Source organism: Herpailurus yagouaroundi, unplaced genomic scaffold (genome assembly GCF_014898765.1).
Source record: "Herpailurus yagouaroundi ecotype Mexico unplaced genomic scaffold, PumYag 139, whole genome shotgun sequence".
In the NCBI taxonomy this organism is placed as follows: Eukaryota; Metazoa; Chordata; class Mammalia; order Carnivora; family Felidae; genus Herpailurus; species Herpailurus yagouaroundi.
The window spans coordinates 15,562,544-15,583,028 of NW_024412394.1; the positions used below are offsets into that span (position 1 = coordinate 15,562,544).

The 20,485-nt window shown below is 38.1% G+C and overlaps 1 protein-coding gene and 1 pseudogene across 1 annotated transcript; one reads left to right on the forward strand and one right to left on the reverse strand.

The window, feature by feature from the left end:
* Positions 1-52: 52 nt before the first annotated feature.
* LOC121029247 (non-histone chromosomal protein HMG-14-like) lies at positions 53-487 on the reverse strand (annotated as a pseudogene).
* A 6,634-nt stretch (positions 488-7,121) lies between these two features.
* GLYATL3 (glycine-N-acyltransferase like 3) lies at positions 7,122-19,954 on the forward strand. The gene is made up of 5 exons (XM_040473736.1): positions 7,122-7,219; positions 11,382-11,489; positions 12,227-12,353; positions 15,371-15,497; positions 19,528-19,954. The coding sequence occupies exons 1-5, from the start codon at positions 7,142-7,144 to the stop codon at positions 19,952-19,954; spliced, it is 867 nt and encodes a 288-aa protein (XP_040329670.1). The 5' UTR covers positions 7,122-7,141.
* The last annotated feature ends 531 nt before the right edge of the window (positions 19,955-20,485 follow it).

Genomic DNA, 20,485 nt, shown 5'->3' on the forward strand with positions numbered 1-20,485 from the left:
AAAAAAAAAAAAAAAAAAAAAAAAAAAAAAGCATTTACACTTAAAAAATGGGCTAAGTTGGGATTCCCTCCTTCTTAAAAATGTTTCTAGAGCTACTAAAAAACTTGGATTTACAAAATAATTGATAAAAGTATTCCTGTGATCTGTACAGGAAGGGAGACAGACAGTGGCCACTGATAAGACATGGGATCTGATAATCAGACTTGGCTTTTTTCTCTCCTCCCTCATCAGAGGCTGGACTCTCATTTTTAGCTTCTCCGTTTTCTGCAGGTAAGTCATTTTGTTTCTTGCTGAGCCACTTTAACCTGTTTTCCCTTTGCTCCCCTTTTCCTCTTTGCACTTTTTTGTCTCAGGATTTATCCTTTCCCGCCGCCTTTTTTGGCTTCGACTCTTGCAGCCCTAGGTTTTGCAACTGACAACCGTGCCGACCTCCTCTTGGCTCCTCCTTCTCCGCCCCCTCGGGGGAATTGACCTTCCTCCTGGGCATCCTGGTGGCGCGGCCCGTGCGTGCAGGTGCCTGTGGTCCGCCGCACGCCCAGAGCCTTCGCGAAGCTGGGCTGCCTGGCCGCTGTCGCTCCTGCCGCCTCTCGAGCTGCTGCGACCCGGCCAACAATTTCATTTTTTAATAAAAGTAAATGTGCCTTCGTCAATTTCATCCCATTTCCAGCCCTAAAGAAGACCTTAAAATTAAGGTAGGTTTTTCAAATGGGGAAACAGGGCTATATAACGATAATACCAATGACAAAAATGGCGTTTATTGATGTGTCCTGTGTGCCAGGCACTCTTCTTCTTTTTTTTTTTTTTAAATAAGATAAGGGTAGATTCTTCAACGTTTATTTATTTTTGGGACAGAGAGAGACACAGCATGAACGGGGAAGGGGCAGAGAGACAGGGAGACACAGAATCGGAAGCAGGCTCCAGGCTCTGAGCCATCAGCCCAGAGCCCGATGCGGGGCTTGAACTCACGGACCGCGAGATCGTGACCTGGCTGAAGTCGGACGCTTAACCGACTGCGCCACCCAGGTGCCCCGGCACTCTTCTAAACCAATTGGATGTATACGTGCATTTATACCAATGTTTAATCCTAGTAACACTAGGGATTAAACCCTATAATGGCAACTATTACCCCATCCTGCAATGAAAAATCTGGGGCTCAGGGAGGCTAAATACCTGCCTCAAATACTCTTGCTCAAATAGTAAGTGACAGAACTAAGAAGTGAAAAATAGTAATTTTGACTTAGGGATTTTCTGATAAGCTACAAATACAAGAGGCTCCTGAGGCTGATGAGTGCATCCTGTTTACAACAATGTAAAAATCCCTCTATTTTCCTAGGTATAATGATACTATGTGTTATAATGATAATATGCATGAATGTGGGTTTGCAGAAGAAAATCTCTTTAAATTTATCTTATATTAGTAAGCAAACTTCCTCCTCCCTTCTTTTTCCTTTTAGTCTCAGGTTAACAATTCACTTTAGCTTGATGGACACATATCAAATTTAATTACCTTCAACCAATGTAGTTTTCCTGGAAAGGTAATATGCTGTGGATATTTTTACTTATGGCAAAAAACAAAAACAAAAAACACCTATTCTGCTTAGTTTTTTATTTTATTTTATTTTTTCTTTGAAAAAAGAATAGAAATTTCTATTTCAGATACACTTGAGAACAGGATGAGGTCTAAATCTGGGAAGACATTTATATGTCTCTCAGAGGCTATAAATCACTTGATCCTTTTTAAGGTTTTTTTTTTTTTTTCCTGACATTGTACATCACATCTAAAACAGTTTCCGTTAGACAAATAACAGTATCTGTTCCTTTTTTTAAATTGATTTTCCTCAGATAATATTTAGAAGAGATTAGACTTATATAGTATCCTTACAGCCATGAACAGATATATTGCCATCAGTCAATATCTTAAAAGAAAAAAAGTTATCAATATAGCCAGATCAAAAACAGTCTGATTTTGACATCCAGTAATTGTCATCTAATACAACTTCTCCAGTCATTTTCAAGTACCAGCTAACCATTGTGTTACTTAAATAAGCATCTTTAAGTAAAGAATGCCCTGATTTTCCCCTCATTTAATCTTGACTTTATAAGACATAAGTTGGTAACCAGTATTTTCCCATGTGACCACATTCAGATTGAAACATTCTTCATATACCACTGAGACATTCGTACTATTTATTATCCCAAAGCTCAGGAATTGTGCTGTGGGAAGACATGCCCGTGTAAGTTTTATATGGCGCTTGAAATTGCAGCCATTTGACAGAAGGGAGTAAACTCTGACTTTTCATTTAAAAGAATAGGGTAAAAGTATCAAAATTTCCAAAAGTACTCTCAATTCCACAAGTATGCTTTTTAGAGACTACCCCTTTGTCAGCCTTGGAAGTTTAGGAAAGCAAAATCATTTTCTTCAAAACGGATAAAAATATATAAGGGGTCAGTGCCTCTCTGTCATTTACTTACTGTACCCCCTTCACCTGGGTCCCATTCCTTTTTATTCTGTTTCACAGGATCTTAACAGATAGATTTTGTGTCTAGAAAATGTCCATCTCTAAATCAAGATAAGTATCCACTGGTTTCTACACTGTAAGTCTAAATGTGGTAGAAAAAAGAGACGGAGTAAAAATACTCATGCTGTATGTGTGATGATTTTCACCTGACACCATAAGCTCCTCCCCTTCTATGGGTGTGGACACTTTTTTTCCACTACCTCCTTTTTCCACTAAGGACTAATTAGGGAAGTAGGCTTGAAGAATAAACTCACCAATTACGGAAAAGAAACCACTACCCTGATGCAAACTGAACTCTCCATAGCAGGTAAGCATCTGTTCGTTAAAATTATAAGTTTCCAAATCATTAATTATAATTGAAAGAAGAAATGGGAGAAATAGAGGGGGAAGGTGAAATTCAGCATTATATAGGAGGAATAAATCATAATCAAGTTTACAGGAAAAGATGTTTTTGGTTTTTGGTGTTTTTGTTTTTGTTTTACTGTTGTAAATTTTGATATGTGGAAAACAAGCATTGCAAAATATTAAATTACTTGCACTGATAGGGGCACTACTAGAGAAACAGATACGAGAGGAATCTCTAAACAGAAAACCTATCATCTGAAAAATAATTACTATCATTGGATCACAAGTGCTTTAAAAAAAATCTCTTCATTAACAAATATAGTGCCCTCTCTGTGTGCACCCAAAGGAGAAATGTCTCTCTGATTTTAATATCACCAGTATTTGTCACCCTGCAAAATTTGTGGATTGAAAGAGTTTCTTAGCCTAGAAAGGTATATTGAAGCCGGATCAAGGAGGGTTTTGATAATGTAGAACTTAGAGAAATTCATTTCGAGATATTACAAGTGAAAAGTCAAGCAAATGCTATGGTAAAGAGCATATAGATAATTTTATGGACAAACTGAATCACATAACTACTCACATTTGTTTCTCTTGTGTTAGCTGCTCGAAAGCTTACAGTACAAATCACCTACTTGATTCTCATTATTTGTGGTAGCTATGTTTAATAAACACAGGGAACACTGTCTTAGTGAGTTCTGAACCATCGCTTCCAGGGAAAATAAAAGATTAGGTTCCTGAAAGCCTCTGGTCACAATATTTTCATCAGCAGATCAACACATAACGTGGTTTTTATGTATTTCTGTTTAAAGACATTAATATGTATTGTTGATTTATTACCATTGAATTCACAGTCAAAAACATTAGAATTCATGCCTGAAGAAAGCATATGTAAAGCATGTATTTTCTTGGTAAGACACATCACAGTCTTTTTGCACTTAGGAACACAGGCAGCACCTAAATACAGTAGAACCTTGGATTGTGAGTAACTTGTTCTGTGAGCATTCCACAAGACAAGCAAACATTTGTAATAAATTTTAATTTCATAAACAAGCGATGTCTTGCAACACAAGTAGTACAGGATCCTGAATGTCATATGATCACCACTGAGCCAATGGTTCTTCTCTCTCTCTCTCACTGTGGGGTTGTGTGATCGTCTCCCATGGCTTGGATGCTCGGTCTCTGGCCATGGTGTTTGGCAGAAATCAGTGATTTTTCAGAACATTGGAAGGTGCCCCCAACTGGTACTAGTATACTTTTTGTTACTTCAAAGCCCCTATGGACAGTCCTTTACTTTTCCATATAAGAAGCTTATGAATGCTTTGCTTCATTCTAGGTCAGGCTGCCTGCAGATATAGACCCTTTCCTCTGCTGCCTTATTGCCAGTTACATTAAATACAGTATATGACAAGTTTATTAATACTGTATTGTAGTCAACATCTGTTAGTGATAGTGAAAGTTGTCGTACACAATAACCCTCCACTCTCTTATCTCCTTCACACCGGCCACAAAGGTTTGCAAAGTAAGTGGATGTTAATGTATTTATTTTTCTTTATATTTTGTATCTTCTTTATTGTTTTGTATTATATTACAGTATTGTAATCATTTTTGTATGAATATTTTGGGGTTGTGGAATGAATCATCTGAGTTTCTATTCTTTCTTATGGGGAAATTCACTTTGATATACAAGTGCTTTGGATTACAATCATGTCTCCAGAATGAATTATGCTCACAAACCAAGGTCTTACTGTACTCTGCTTGGGGCCATTTTAAACAGTGAACTCCCAAAACAAAAAGCACAACCTGCAAAAGAATGTGGAACAAAGAGATCACATAAAGGACATGTTTAGAGTATGAGAGTTGGAACAGAAAGTCAGTTTCTGCAACTTCAGCTGACAATGTGGGCATTGGAAATTCAAATTTTTCACTATTCTGGGCATAACCAAAAATGACTCTGAAAGCACTGTCAATATTGATTTTGGGGTTTACAGATAAATTTTAGCAAGTAGGTAAACTCATAAATATGGAATCCACAAATAAAGAGGATCAACTCTATATGGAGAACTGTACTCCATATGCTTTGCCTACTGGCCTCACTCTTGACCCCATATTACTTTTATACCTCTATTTTCCCCTTGCCTGAATGTTCATTTAAAGTTAATTTTTCTTCATGTATTTTACTTATGTGTGTAAATGGTTTTAGATGGTTTGGGGAATAAACCAGACAATAAATCAGCAAATCATCAACAAATACTTGGAATTCCTACTCTTTGCACTAGCTACTTTGCTATGTATCAGGACACAAAAACATCTCTAGACATCAAATGTAATGAGAGATACATGATCAGTTTCTCTATGAAATATGTTATTTCACCTTTTCTCAAAAAATATTGCATTACAGTAAAGTGATATATTTAACTTGAGGATCTATTAAGTTAAAATTTTACTCAGAGATAGCATGAGTGAATGAAAAGTCAAGCAGATACAAGGGTGAAGAGAGGATGGCTCAACTTCTTCTTTTGCTCAACCTGAGCTCTGGAAACTCTATTTCTGCAAAGCTTCTAATATTGGCCCAGGCTATGATACTAGACTATGGTCCAGAAGCCTGATTTTCTGGTACTGGCCCTCAGTATCTCTTCTGACTCCCACAGAGAATACAAATACCTCAGGTGTGCCACTCAGCCAACTGGAGCCCACGGAGCCTTATCACAAGAAATATGATTCTAGTTCAGACTCACATAAACTATATGTAGAGTTTTATGGTGGATTTTAAGTAAATCATAATCAAACTCTGAGTATCTTATAGTCACACAGAGCTGCCACATAAGGAAATCAAGTAGTAGCTTTCTCTATCTGGAAATGTGTTGTGCAGGAACAGTCCACCACAACCCAGAAGCACCAGGTTCTCCTGTCTAGCTGAATTATCTTTGCCATCCCAGTGCCTGACTGCTAAGAGTAAGTGGATAAACTCTACTACACTGAATATAGAAAAACAGAAAATATGTATATTTTTTAATTCAGTCAAGACCTGATTGGGATGTTGAGAAAAAAAAAGTTTTCTTGCACGCAAAAATCAGGTGATATGGAGCCCCCAAATCTAGAAAATATAATTGTATATGAATGGTTGGATTACATACATTATATTAAGACCCTTTTTTTATTCCTTAATTTTATCTCACTAAAATGAGCCTCACTGGGGCACCTGGGTGGTTCAGTCGATTAAGTGTCTGACTTCGGCTCAGGTCACGGTCTCACAGTTGGTGGGTTCGAGCCCCGCCTCAGGCTCTGTGCTGACAGCTCAGAGCCTGGAGCCTGCTTCTGATTCTGTGTCTTCTTCTCTCTCTGCCCTTCCCCCACTTGTGCTTGCTCAGTAACTCTCTCTCCCTCTCTCAAAAATAAACATTAAAAAAATTTTTAAATAAAAATAATAATAATAAAATGAGCCTCAGCCTTTGCTCACATGTGATTCTTCATCTTCAATCTAGATGATTCTATGCAAGCTGTTCCTCATAACCACCTGACACTTGACCCACTCAAGCCTTTCTCTGGTCTTTGCCCCACATTGTAAAAAGAAGTTTCCCTACTTAACCCTAAGACTCTTACTCTGAGCTTCCTATCATTCTTTCAGCAACTACCTAGAATGCCCTTTACTATATGCCAGGCCCTGTAGGTGATGGGGGTACAATGGAGCACAAAGCAGACATGAACCCTTCCTTCCTTTTTTTTTTTTTAATGTGTATTTATTTTTGATAGAGACAGAGCAAGCTAGGAAGGGGGAAAGAGAGAGAGAGGGAGACGGAGGAGGCTCTGTGCTCCCAACTCATGACCCATGAGACCATGACCTGAGCCGAAGTTGGACTCTCAACCAATTGAGCCACCCAGGTGCCCCCACACTGCCTTCCTTCACAGTCTACTTGAGACAGACTTAATTAAAACACAAACAAATGTGAAATCACAACTACTATGGTGTCTTAAAGGAAGAGTTGAGTGTACACAGAATGTGTATAATAGCAAGACTTAACCCACTGTAGATACTCACCTCTTTCCAGGATTAGGTCATTAACATTCTCTATTCCCACGTGTTCCCTGAGTGGGAACCCATTCCACTGCCATTGTTTCCTTCCCTCTTCAAAGGGAGCCACAGCATTCCGAACTACACCCGGTGAAAAGAGGATTTCAAGGATATTCCTCAGGAGCTTCAGATGTTAATAAGCAAAAATTAAAACTATACTTTCAAGTTTTTAATTAGGTGTGGAATAATTGCTAGTGCCCTGGAGAAGATGTCAGTGCTAAACTGTTCTACCAAATTACTGATACTGGAAAAAATGCTGAAGAGTCACTTTCCTGAGTCACTCAAGGTATGACACATTTAAGAGTTTGATTTTATTTCTTTATTTATCTGTGAAATAATGTCAGACTTGTAGCTGTTTCCCAAATTTTTCTGATGTCAAGACTTTCTTAGAGCCCTTATTAAATATACTGTTTCCCAGTCCCCTCCTGCCAGAGACTGATCCCGTGCATTGTAGATACGGCCCAGGTAATTATATTCTTGACAGCCACTTTAGATGATGTCTAGGAAAATTTAGGGGGTACTGGACTAGATTATTTCTAAAGCAAACTCAAGTTTTGAACTGAACTTTTTTTTTAATGGCAGAAGGGTATGGATTAAGTGGTATTGCTCATAAGAACATAATCTAGGTTCACGATGAAGCTGAGGTTCAGGGGTCATTATAAAGTTTTTCCGATTACTTCAAGATCTTTATTTGTGAAGTTTCTTTTCAGTGGCTTTATTGGTCATTAAGCCTCTATCTGTTGAAGTCTTCTCAAAGTCCATGAGGGCCTGCTGATAACTCAGAGCTACTGTGGAAGATGACATTAATCAAAGATTACAAATAAATGTGAGATTAAAAATATTTTAAGCACTTGGAGAAAAAAAATGCAGAATGCAAAGAAATCGTCTGTGAGGGCTGAGTTTCTTGACCAAGGAGATAGCCCTACAATAGTGGTTTTCAAATGTGAGTGGCGGGGGTTATAGCTCAGTGGTAGAGCATTTAACTGCAAATATGAGTGGCATGCTAATAACCCAGAAGAGATATAATGAATCAGGATTTCTAAGGATGGAGACTAGGGAGCTGTATTTTTAGCACACATGCTGGATAACCCTTATTTACACTAGACTTTTAACAAAAGTGATCTGGAGCACCGTACTGGGTTGATTAAATTTAGTCATCTTGCCCTACCAATCATGCTTAAACTGTGCATGGTAGAGAAAATCTGAGGGATAATTTGAAATCTTATGACTAAAAGAGTACCAAATGGACAATCTGACTCAAAATTTCCCATTCTGAATGCAGACACAAAAGTGAGTAAATGTTTGGCCAACTCTTTCATCAGAGAGAACTAAAAAGGTTTTGGTGACCTTCACAGGGTCATCTAAGATGTTATGATCATCAAGACAAATAATGGGCCCCTACATTATAAATATTATATTTGGACAGTACTTTAGCATACAGATAGTTTCAATTTATTTTATCCTTCCACCAGCTTTGTAAGATGTCTATTAATCCATTTTAAAAATGAATTAAGTTGGAGTCCAAAAAAGGTTAAAGCAAGTAAAGAATCAAGTTAAATCTTGGTTCTTAGTTCCTTTGATTTCATATCTACTGCTTCTCCCACAGCGACTTAGCTACCAGATTCCCAAGTGCAGATATTGTCTTTTTTTTTTTTTTTTTTTTTTTTGGACTCCTCGTTCATACAGTGCTTGCCATGGGGCTCTGCCCAAAATAGTTACTCAATAAACTTTTGTTGGTTGGTCACTGGCAGCATTATAAAATAATTGCTTCTTAATCCCCACCTTTTCAAATCTTATCTTTTAAAGACATCTGAATTTGGATTAGTTGAGTTGGTCTCAATGGTATATAATCATTTTCAAAATATCTTTCACACTATCTCATTTGAGCTTTATAAAAACTTATTAATCCCTCTAGAATATTAATACTCTGAATAGGCAGGTGTTTACATTATGATTTTACAGATGATGTTACTAAATGCCTTCCCTATATCTAAGTGCTAGAGTTCAGATTTAAATCCAAGTTATCAGATTCTAAACTGTGTGGTGTTTGTTTGTTTGTTTGTTTGTTTTTAATGTTTGCCTCTCATAACACCATTTGAAGTAAGACTTAAAGAAATGAAGCATGTAGGCACAAATCAACGTCTTCCTTGTATAATCGTCTCTTTCATAGCTGCTTAGCTTGGCACTCTCAATTACTCGTTTTCTATACACTAAAGTCTCTTTTTCTTTGACACTCTTTATCTTACTTCAATTATTTCATTGTTATGTAATGCCTGACTTGGGTTCTGTGACCATACTTTCAAAATACCCCTTCAGTTACACTGTGGCCTTTAGAGAATAAAAAAGATAAAAAATAGTCTTATTGTACACACTTCCTCCATTTTTTGGAGGCCATGGCTCTGTATTCTATAATCTCATGTTTTTTCTTTTTGTTAAGCTTTTGTTTACATTCCAGTTAGTGAATATACCGTGTAATATTAGTTTCAGGTGTACAATTTAGTGATTCCACACTTCCATACAAAACCCGGTGCTCATCACAAATGGCGTCCTTATTGGTCTGGTGCCATCACCTATTTTACCCATCCCCCCACCTACTTCATCATAGTATTTCAGTGATTAAATATTCCTCCAAATTTTCTCCACAAACTCCAACTGTTCATTCCTCCAGCATCCTTACTTCCCCTAGCTACTTCCCTCTCCTCTCAACACTCACCCTTTAAATAAACAGCTGTTAGAAGAGTTTGTTTCTTAGTTTTCAACCAATGCGAAATCTTGCAGTTGGTTGCAAATCTCTTACAAACAAGTCATGTTGGTTGCCTTTTTTCTTTCACAATCTGAATATTGGAAAGGTTTTTTCCCTTCTATTCTTCTAAGCATTCCAAGCACATCTAAGTTCCATTTTTGAATAAAGATGTATGGTTTCTTCATGGGAATAGACATTTTAATAAGCTTATGCCTATATATATGTAGGATCAGCAGCCCCAGAATTTAATGATTAATGAAACAAGCATGACCCTTCCAGGTGGCTTTACTTCTCAGATTTTCACTGTGATCCATGTTGCACATTAGTATTAGCCAGACTAAATTTGGAAAGAGATGGTCTATGAGAAGACTTGAGTGAGGTCCCAGGCTGGGTAAGACAGAAGACAGTTGAATAATGTTGTTGTCATTGAGGTGAGTGATTTGAATAAAGATGTGATGAAAGAGGTAAAATGTAGGTTCCAATGCCCTTAGAATTTAAATTGGTTTTCACTGAAGTATAACACATACTAGAAAGTGTACATAATTATGTAGCTCAATGAATTTCCATAGAACAAATATCTATATAACCTGCACTCCAGTCAAGAAAGAACATTACTTCAGGCACGACTTCTCCTTACCCTGCAAAGCTCTTTTCCAAACACTGCCTTTCCCTGTTCCCCAAGAGTAACTGCTATCTTGACTTCTTAAGCCATAATTTGGTTTTGTCTGTTTTTGAATATAATGTAAATTGGATCCAAGTAAGTATCTTTTGGTGTCTACCTTCTTTTGCTCAACATTAAGTTTCTTTTTTTGTAATCCAAAGTATAAATGTGCCAACATTTATTCATTTTTTCCACTGTTGGTGGACACTCCAATTATTTCCAGTTTTTATCTGTTATGAAGATGCTGCTAGGAGCACTAGCCTATAGCTCACTCTCCTCAGTCTCCACAACTTTCTCTTCTCTGTAAACACACATAACATATGGAAGTTGTTTTGTAGGGCAGGCATCTTTGATTCTTAGTGGAGACTAAATATGAAAGGCTGCAGAAGGGAATTCGAATATTCAGTACTGTTTAGTCAACAAGTAATTGATCCATTGTATCAGACTCCATGGATATAATAATGAATGAGACATAGTTATGACCCTCCGGGAATGCTTATAGAGCCTTGCTCCATCAAATCTGAAATGCAGGGGTCTTTTATTCGGAGAGGGGGTTACCCTCAGTGATGTTTAATTGTAATTCAGGGTTGAAGGAGTCATTGCATTTAACAGGTTATTTTCAGAGAGTATAATAAGCAGCAAAAGTACCTGAGAATCAAAATTATCTGTGGAACTTTTAAAAGATATATAATCCCTAAATCCATATATCAGATTCTGATGCATTCTGTAAGTATTTATTATGGCCTATGTGCCAAGCACCCATCGACTCCCCATTGTTTTGGTACTTCTCACTGCTGTATGGTAAAAACCTAACTTTGGGGAGTGTTTTCATAGGCTTTCACAGACTATCAGTTTTCATGTACAGTGATGAAATAACAAGAGAAAAGTTTGTATGTGTGCGTGTTGTATATATATGTGTGTGTACATGTTTATAATTTCCCTTCTCATGGCCTCAGTTATACAGCAGAAGAAGTGAAAATTGTAACATGTAACTGGAATAGTTAGTAATGTGATTGGCTTGTCTCTCTGGGTTCTCTGGCTCAGGTTTACGGAGCTGTCATGAACATAAATCGTGGGAATCCCTTTCAAAAGGAAGTGGTAGTGGATTCATGGCCAGACTTCAAAGCTGTTATCACCCGGCGACAGAAAGAGGTACAGGTTTTAAACGCCAAAATATATATGAGTTGACATCAACTGGAAAGAAAAGATTAGGTAAAGGGGATATTATAACTATCATAGCCATGTATGTTAGCTTAACACGCTACACATGTCACCATTAGTTTCTAATTTTACTGGCTTTGGAGTATCAGACATAGAAAACCACTACTCTAAATGTGTTAAGTGCTTCTTTAGTGTTTCATAATCTCTAGAAGCATGAAGCATACATACTTGTGCATACTAGTTTTTCCACTGGTTAGATGATTCCTTGTGACCAATGACTCTGGGTCATGCGGATAAATATCTAAGAAGGTTGAAAAGGATGACATCTGCCCTGTTCTGCCTCAAGGCCAAAGAGAAGCTCACGTGATCAAAGGTGTGCTGCTCTGACCACACTAGGAAAGTTCTGAGAGTTCCATTTGATTCTTGTAGACGGCTCCATTAAATTATATGCATTTCATTTTTGTAAATAAATAATATCCCAGAAAAATGTGAAATATCTTAACACTTCCCAAATACCAGAAGAATTATCAAGCATAAGTTCCAAAATTTCTGTTTCTTCCCTTTCTACAGCATATTAGCCACATTCCCATCTAGCCATTGTTTATAGATGGCTAACTCTGGTAATGTGAATTATCTAGACATAAGCAGCTAATGGTATCTAATCTATCTAGGATTTGGGTTACCTAGAGGATATATTTATGTTTTTATGATTATGTCTTCCATCCTAGGCTGAGATGGATAACCTGGACCATTATACTAATGCCTATGCTGTGTTCTACAAGGATATCAGGGCTTACCGACGGCTGTTGGAAGAACATGATGTTATCAACTGGGATCAAGTTTTTCAAATACAAGGTGAGATAGGTGTGAGTCTAAGCAGTCTTTTTTGTTCTCATTTTTGTCATGTATGTTAGATAGATATGACCTATATTAAGTACACAAATTCATATATATATATACACATATACATTTTATATAGTTACAATTTATGTACTACAGTTTTGTAAAAAAAAAAAAAACAACTCATGTTTTACTCCTAATGAGGCTTGGCATTGAGGTATGTGGAGGCCATTTAAATGAGGCTGCTTTTAGGTGACTTTTTTTTCCCTCAATGTTACTGTAATATGGATATCAATGAATATCAGCATATTTTTATTTATTACCCTTAATCATTTCCTGTCACAATCTTTTAAAATGACTCTAACTTAAGTATAAGCCAATAGGTAAGTCTTCTCTTCTTTCTGAAGCAAATGATTCTAGAAAGAGATAGTTAACTGATCTGCATAGGTTATCCTGACATGATTAAAATAAGAGTATATTTGAGCTCTGAGGAGACAACTGCATGGTTATCAATGCTAGTGGAAGAACTTTTAGCCAAGACAAAAATACATTCAGAGTTGCCAACAGTGTGATGGGGCACCTGGGTGGCTCAGTCAGGTAAGCACCCAAATCTTGGTTTTGGCTGAGGGCGTCACCTCAACGTTCATGAGTTCAGGCCCCATGTCGGGCTCTGTGCTAACAGCATGGAGCCTGCTTGGGATTCTCTCTCTGTCCCTTCCCTGCTCACTCTCTCTCTAAAAAATAAATCAACATTTTTAAAAAAGAGTTTCTAATAGTGTAGATGGACAGTTTTAGCTTCAGTATATCATTTTTTCAACTTTACATACTGACTGGTGGGTGATACAGTCAACAAAGTTACTATTTATAACTATTCCATTGAAAATGAGTTTCTTGATCATGTGACAGGAAGTCAGGGTCCCCCATGTTAGAAATTTAAAGTCTGGTAATTTTTTTTCATCAACAAATAGCTGAAGCCCTCTCACAGGAAAAGTTTCTATCTACCTGCAAACAATGACTTCCTAGGTGTCCACAATGGTTTGATGTTGATCTAGCTGTGTTTGAGGGACAAGGCAAGCCCAGGGCCTCCCTACTACTCTGCCATCTTAACTACTCCCTTCAACCTACAAGCAATGACTAATGCATATTCATAACCTAAAGACTTGGAGTGTTTTGTGAAATCCATTTGGAAGTGCTCAAAATGACCTTATAGTGGAAGTTCTAAACTGTCTCCCAGCTTTACAGACTTACCCCAATTATGCTGGTTAGAAGTGAGACATGGTTCTACCACTCACTTAGCCACCTAGGAAAATTTTCTAATCATTATTACTTTAATGTGAAAATGAGTATCTCTTCCTTGGTGTGAAAAATCATGGCAGTAACTGTATACATTATGGTGCTATAGGCCTACTACCCTCAAATCACCTGAACCCATCATTAGGAAGAGAACATCCAGAAGGATGTATGTGTTTTTTTTTTTGTTTGTTTGTTTTTGTTTTTTTTTTTTTGCCAGTATTTTTTTCCAGAAGGCTGAGCTGTTAATTATGAGTCAGTTATGGTCATTTAAATTGACACAACCATCTTTCCTGAAGTTTGATGGGGACAGATGTAAGTTAGTAGTACCTAAAATAACTGGAGTGGTAAAAGCCCCTCATTTAGTATGTAATCAGTGCAGGCATCACCTTTAGCTTCTGATGTGGCCTCTTGGCTGTAGGTTTCTATGGTAAGAACTATAATCTCTTTAGAATATTGATTTTTTTAATGTTTATTTATTTTTGAGAGAGATAGAGCATGAGCAGGGGATGGGCAGAGACAGAGGGAGACACAGAATCTGAAGCAGGCTCCAGGTTCTGAGCTGTCAGCACAGAGCCCAACGCGGGGCTTGAATCAACTGTGAGATCATGACCTGAGCTGAAGTCAGACACTTAACCAACTGAGCCACCCAGGTGCCCCTCTCTTTAGAATATTGAATAGCTTCTGAGAAGTCATCAGTATCTTTATCCAGACCCAGACTGGAAAGGAGAGAGCCAATAGGATTTTGGAAAAGGAGAGCAAGTCAGTTCTCAGTAAATAGAAGCTAACATTCCATGCAATGAGCTTCATCATTGATGAACAGAGACAGTACCATTCTTGTCTCACTGTGACACAGTGCCCAGCATAGGGCTTTACATATGACAAGTACTGAATAAAGATTTGTAGATAATATAGTATAGCTGTGATAAATGTGTAGGATACAAGTAAGTTTATACCTTGATACTCCTACGTTTATACCTTAGGAATATAGTTTATACCTTGATACTCCTTTTGGGGGAGGGCATTTGTTATTGAGGATATATTTTTTTAAGTTTATTTATTTATTTTGAGAGAGAGAGAAAGAGAGCTAGCATGAGTGGGGGAGGAGCAGAGAGAAAGGGAGGGAGGGAATCCCAAGCAGGCTCCACACTGTCAGTGCAAAGCCCAACATGTGGCTCCCTCTCCCGAACTGTGAGATCATGACCTGAGTTGAAATCAAAAGTCAGACACTCAACTGACTGAACTATCCAGGCGCCCCTATACCTTGATATTTCTGTAACAGGAATCTAGGACAAGAGGCTGGAAGAGTCTTTAAGTCAGAATGTCATGCCAAATCAATTTTAGCTTTTATACTTCTAGCTGTATATTAGATTGTAGAATTTCATAGTTATAAAATTTCTCTTACCTTAAAGAGTGTAAGATCAGTCTGGAAAGTCAGAAAAATCAAGAAAATCCCACAAGCAATTCCAAATTCCTAAGGGATATTCTCATCAGAAATATTAATGGGAGACCATGATCGTGATGAACAATATGATGGGGATTTGAAAATCCCACACAATGTTTGAAAATCAGGCAAGGAGTAACTGTAATAATTCATATGTAAGTATATAGTGGTTAGGATAATGCAAGGTGGCAAACTGGTGGTGTTGATGATAATTAGTATAAAAATACTGCAACAAATTTCCTTTTTTGTGTTTTCAAATAAAATACCCACATTTTTCATTATTTCTTACCATGTACAGGGCTGCAGAGTGAATTATATGATGTTTCCAAAGCTGTTGCCGAGTCAAAGCAGTTAGATGTAAAGCTAACCTCCTTCAAGGCCGTTCATTTTTCTCCTCTTTCAACTCTGCTGAACACCAGTTCCCTGTATGTAAACTAAGTTTCTACATGTGGGATGGGACTTACTATATAGGAGTACAAATAGTAGTACCAGTACCTAGAATACATGGTATTTTTAAGGAACATTTGGGTACCTTGGATTAGAGCCACGGGGTCTAGATTTGTCTCTGTGTGTATGCACCTGTGGATCTGTGTGTGTTTAATTGTTTCTGCTGTGCTTTACTGCTCATAATTTTTTGCAAAATCAAACCGGAGTCTTTGTGCCTAGTGATAAACAGACTCAGGAGTCCTGTATTTTCACAGTACACACAGAAAAATTATTCCTGTATGCTCCTCCTGCAGATAATTCTAACTAGCTTCTGTTGTCTGAGCCCAAAGTACTTATTGTTTTTGTTTTTGTTTTTTTTTTTCATGTTTCAAGGATGAGGGTAAATAACTGACTTGTGTGGAGCTCTTATATGCCAGGCACTAAATGTTTTATGTATATTATGTCTAGATTCCTTTAACTGTGGAATTCCCTTTTTGAACAGAGTTTAAGTAACACACAGGAGTAAATTGCAGAGCCAGGAAATAATTCCTGATTCTGTCTCCAGAATCCAGTCTTCAAAAGATTTGTTACTTTGTATCTATATTCTTTCTCACTGGGAAGCCCTTGTTGTGCCATTTGCTAGTTACTTTCCTTTCTGCTTCATCTTTCTGAGCCTTAATCAATTTCTTCTTTTTGAAAATTAACCTATAATATCTTCCTTACATGTACTATGTAAAGAAATGAAACATGGTATCTTGAAAAAGTATCCACCTCAGTGAATGTTACTTTTTCTTCTATGGAGTATATTGAAGGAATTTTTGAGCAAAACAAGACAAAACCTAAAGAAGAATGAGCACTTTAAATCACATAAAGCAACTGGACTTTACTTTTATTTTACTTTTTTCAGTTATGAAAATTTCCAAGCACATACAAAGTCTGAGAGACTACTATAACGAACCTCCCATCAATATCTGGCTAATCTTGTTTCATCCATACCCCATCTGCTAATTATTCTGAAGGAAATATCTCAGAGATTTGCCCATTAATTCTTAAGTATTTTAATATATGTCTCCAAAAGATAAGGATTATTTAAAACACACACACACACACACACACACACACACACACACACACACACACTATACTAATATCACTTCTGTGTCAGGGGTCCCCAGGACCACCCACAGGCTCACTAATTGGCTAGGAGGACCCATAGGACTCAGCATACATACACTCCAAAGCAAAATCAACAAAGAAAAAGGTGCATTGGCAAAGTCCAAAGGAAACCAGGGACAAGCTTTCCAGAATCCTCCCCAATGGAGCCACACAAAACACACTTGATTTCCCCAGCAATAAGTTGTCACAACATATACAGGATTTTTATTGGAGACACCCTCTGTCTAGCACATACCAGTTTTTTAGACTTCCAGAAGGAAGGCAGGTTTTCATCATAAATCACATTGACTGTTACAAACAGGCACAGTGAGTTTCAACTCCTATCAGGTCTGGGAATGGCAGGATACCGGCAGAAATCCAAATTGCCAGATAACAGCCAAGGGCCAACCTGGCAAGCAGGCTTTTCTTTTTCTTCCTTTTTTTTTTTTTAATGTTTATGTATTAATTTTGAGAGAGAGACTGAGAGAACATGAGCGGGACAGGGACAGAGAGAGAGAGAGAGAGAATCCCCAGCAGGCTCTGCACTGTCAGTCTTGAACCCAACATGGGGCTCAATCTCACAAACCATGAGATCATAACCTGAACCGAAATGAAGAGTCAGACCCTCAGCTGACTGAGCCACCCAGGCGCCCCAAAAGCAGGCTTTTCTAAAGATAGAGTCCTTAGGTCTGCTGCACCAGCCCTTTGCTCTACAATATCTTAAAATTTTGTCAGTATTTCCTTAAACCAGTCAGTAGTTACATTTCCCAAACTACCATAATACTTTTAGCAGTTTGTTTTGAATAAGCACCTAAATAAAGCTCATATACTGCAATTGATTAACCTCTCTTTAGGTTTTTTTTTTTTTTTTGATATATGGGTTCCCCGTTCATCTTTTTTATTTCTTACATTACTTTTTACTGAAGAAACGAGGCTATTTTTCCTTTAGAGTTTTAGAGTTTCCCAGTCTGTTTACTGTCATATCCCTGAAATGTTATTTAAAAATTTGCTCCATCCCCAGTCAGGCCTTTTAAAATCGGATTTTGATTTAAATCGCTTCCCTTCTGAGGCAGTTGGGTGGCCCAGTCGGTTAAGTGTCCAACTCTTGATTTTAGCTAAGGTTATGATCTCACGGTTGTAAGATCAAACCCCACATCTGGCTCTGTGCTATGCTGGGCATGAAGCCTGCTTAAGATTCTCTCTCTCCATCTCCCTCCACCCTTCCCTCTCCACCTTCACCTGGTGTTCGTGCACAGATGCTCACGGGCTCATGCTCACTCTCTCTAAAATTAAATTAAATTAAATTTAATTTAAATTTAAATCAGTTGCTCCCTTCCACATTAGGAAGATACTGTCTTTAGCGCCTAAGTCATTATCAAACTCATATACTCTTAATTTGGATACCCTGCCCTTCAGATACAAGGTCATATATGTAACTACTAAGACAACTATTCCTAAAACACTTGTCTTAGCAATGTTTTTATTTACAGTGACATCTCTGCCTTAGGCTTCTCAGCCTTTGTTTTTCCGGGCATCTGGCTGGCTCAGTTGGTTAAGCTACCGACTCTTGATTTTGGCTCAGGTCATGATCTCACGATTCATGGGATTGAGCCCTGAGTTCAGGCTCTGTGCTAACAGTGTGGTGCCTGCTTGGGATTTTTTTTTTTTTTCTCTCTCTGCCCCTCCCTTGCTCTCTCTCACAAAATAAATAAACTTAAAAAAAATAAAGTTCATCTTCAAAAATTAAATTAAGAATTCTATTAAGCCAGTTATTGCTTGTATTTATTTATTTTTTACCCAAGCTTAGTGGTTAGACAGTTGGCCCAGTTCCAGAGCCCGTAGTATGCCTAAAATGTGAGCTAACGCTGCAGAGCCACTAATGAAAAGAAAACACAAACTTGTACTTTATAAAGATCATATCAAGAATGGCATTAGCAGTCTCTTAACATACAGGATGGTCTTATGACATTGATAACTTCAAGAATGAAAACAAATTCTGAGGCAAAACCAGCCCCATAGGCTTAACTAAGTAATCCCATCTCAGTCCTTAGTAATTGTACCAATTCCTATCTTTTTATCTCAATACCATGAACTTTTAGACATTTTTCTAGACCTTTCAGGGGAAGGTAAGAAAAACTAGCATTTCTTGAGCATCTATATATTCCTAGAATGTTCAGCAATTTGTATTTCTCTTCTGGCTATGGATGCAGAAAGATGTAAGTTTTATACTACTACTTTATTTTTTTAACCAAGGAAAAGATTAGGGGCCCAAGAATCTGGAGTTGTTCAGGTTTCAGAAGGGTGTCAACAGACTTAAGACTTTATAAGAACAAGTTGGCTGGGGTGCCTGGGTGGCTCAGTTGGTCAGGCATCCAACTTTAGCTCAGGTCATGATCTTACGGTTCCTGGGTTCAAGTCCCATGTCGAGCTCTATGCTGACAGCTCAGGGCCTGGAGCCTGATTCTGATTCTGTGTTTCCCTCTCTCTCTCCGCCTGTCCCCTACTCTCAATCTATCTGTCTTTTTCTCAAAATAAATAAATAAACATTAAAGAAAAATTAAGAACAAGTCAGAATTGTTTTACAGAAAAATGAAATACTTGCCCTAATCTACACTGAAGGCAATAAGAAATAGGCATAAATTTGAAAGGAAAGACTTAAATTTGATATGAGTATTTTGCCCTATCAGAAATGAAACCCTAAATGATGTTCATAAGTGGGAAGTGACAGATTCTAATTCATTGAAAATATTTTGGTATTTGTTAAGCACGATCTCTGGAATGGTTTCTCAGTTTGAATCAGTGGAGAAAGTGAAGCAGCTGTTTGTATTCATATGATCCCAAGTTCACGTTCCTTCTCATGTTGTTTTCTTCTAGAATGGGTTCTTCCCCACAACTGACTTACCTGAGTGTTGCTGACGCTGATCTTCTCAACAGGACTTGGTCGCGGGGTGGCAATGAACAGTGTCTCCGGTACATCGTGAACCTCATCTCTTGCTTCCCCAGTGTATGTGTCCGCGATGACAAGGGAAACCCAGTCTCTTGGTCTCTCACAGATCAGTTTGCCACCATGTGCCATGGCTATACCTTGCCAGAGCATCGCAGAAAAGGTTATTGCAAGCTGGTGGCCCTCACACTGGCCAGGAAGTTACAAAGCCAGGGGTTCCCCTCTCAGGGTAATGTCCTGGATGACAACGTGGCATCCATAAGCCTCCTGAAGAGTGTCCATGCTGAGTTCTTGCCTTGTCGTTTTCATAGGCTTATTCTCACCCCTGCAACTTTCTCTGGTCAAATTTACCTGTAGCCCATTGAAACTCCAGGAATTTTCTTCCTTTCCCTGAACACAGATATTCCCAAGCTGCCAATGAGGGGGAAATTCAACCTGGAATCAGAAGAATCTTGGGTTATTGAAAAGATTCTGGAAAAGATACACAGGATCAGCCTGAGAAGCCTTAAATCTTCCTGTCTCAGGTTTCTACAGTAAATAACTAGGGGTCAGAGATAGCTATGGCTGAGAACAGGATCATTATCTCCCTCTGGGATCCACTGCAGGAAAAAGGTTCTAAATCCAGCAATTCTTAGCACAATTGCAGAAATGACTGCATGAGAACAGTGATTTAACATGTGAGCATGTGGCTACAGCTTTATTCTTGCCCCTCCAGCTTCTGCAGTGTATTTTTACAGCCATACCAATTCCCTACTACCATAAAGAACACTCCCCTTGCCTGCCTCTGCTGTGTCTCCCTAAACCGTTCCTACCACTTCTCACCCAAGTTGTCTGTAGAATATCCTGCGTTTCCCCCTTTAATTACTGGTTCTCCATTTCTGCTTACAA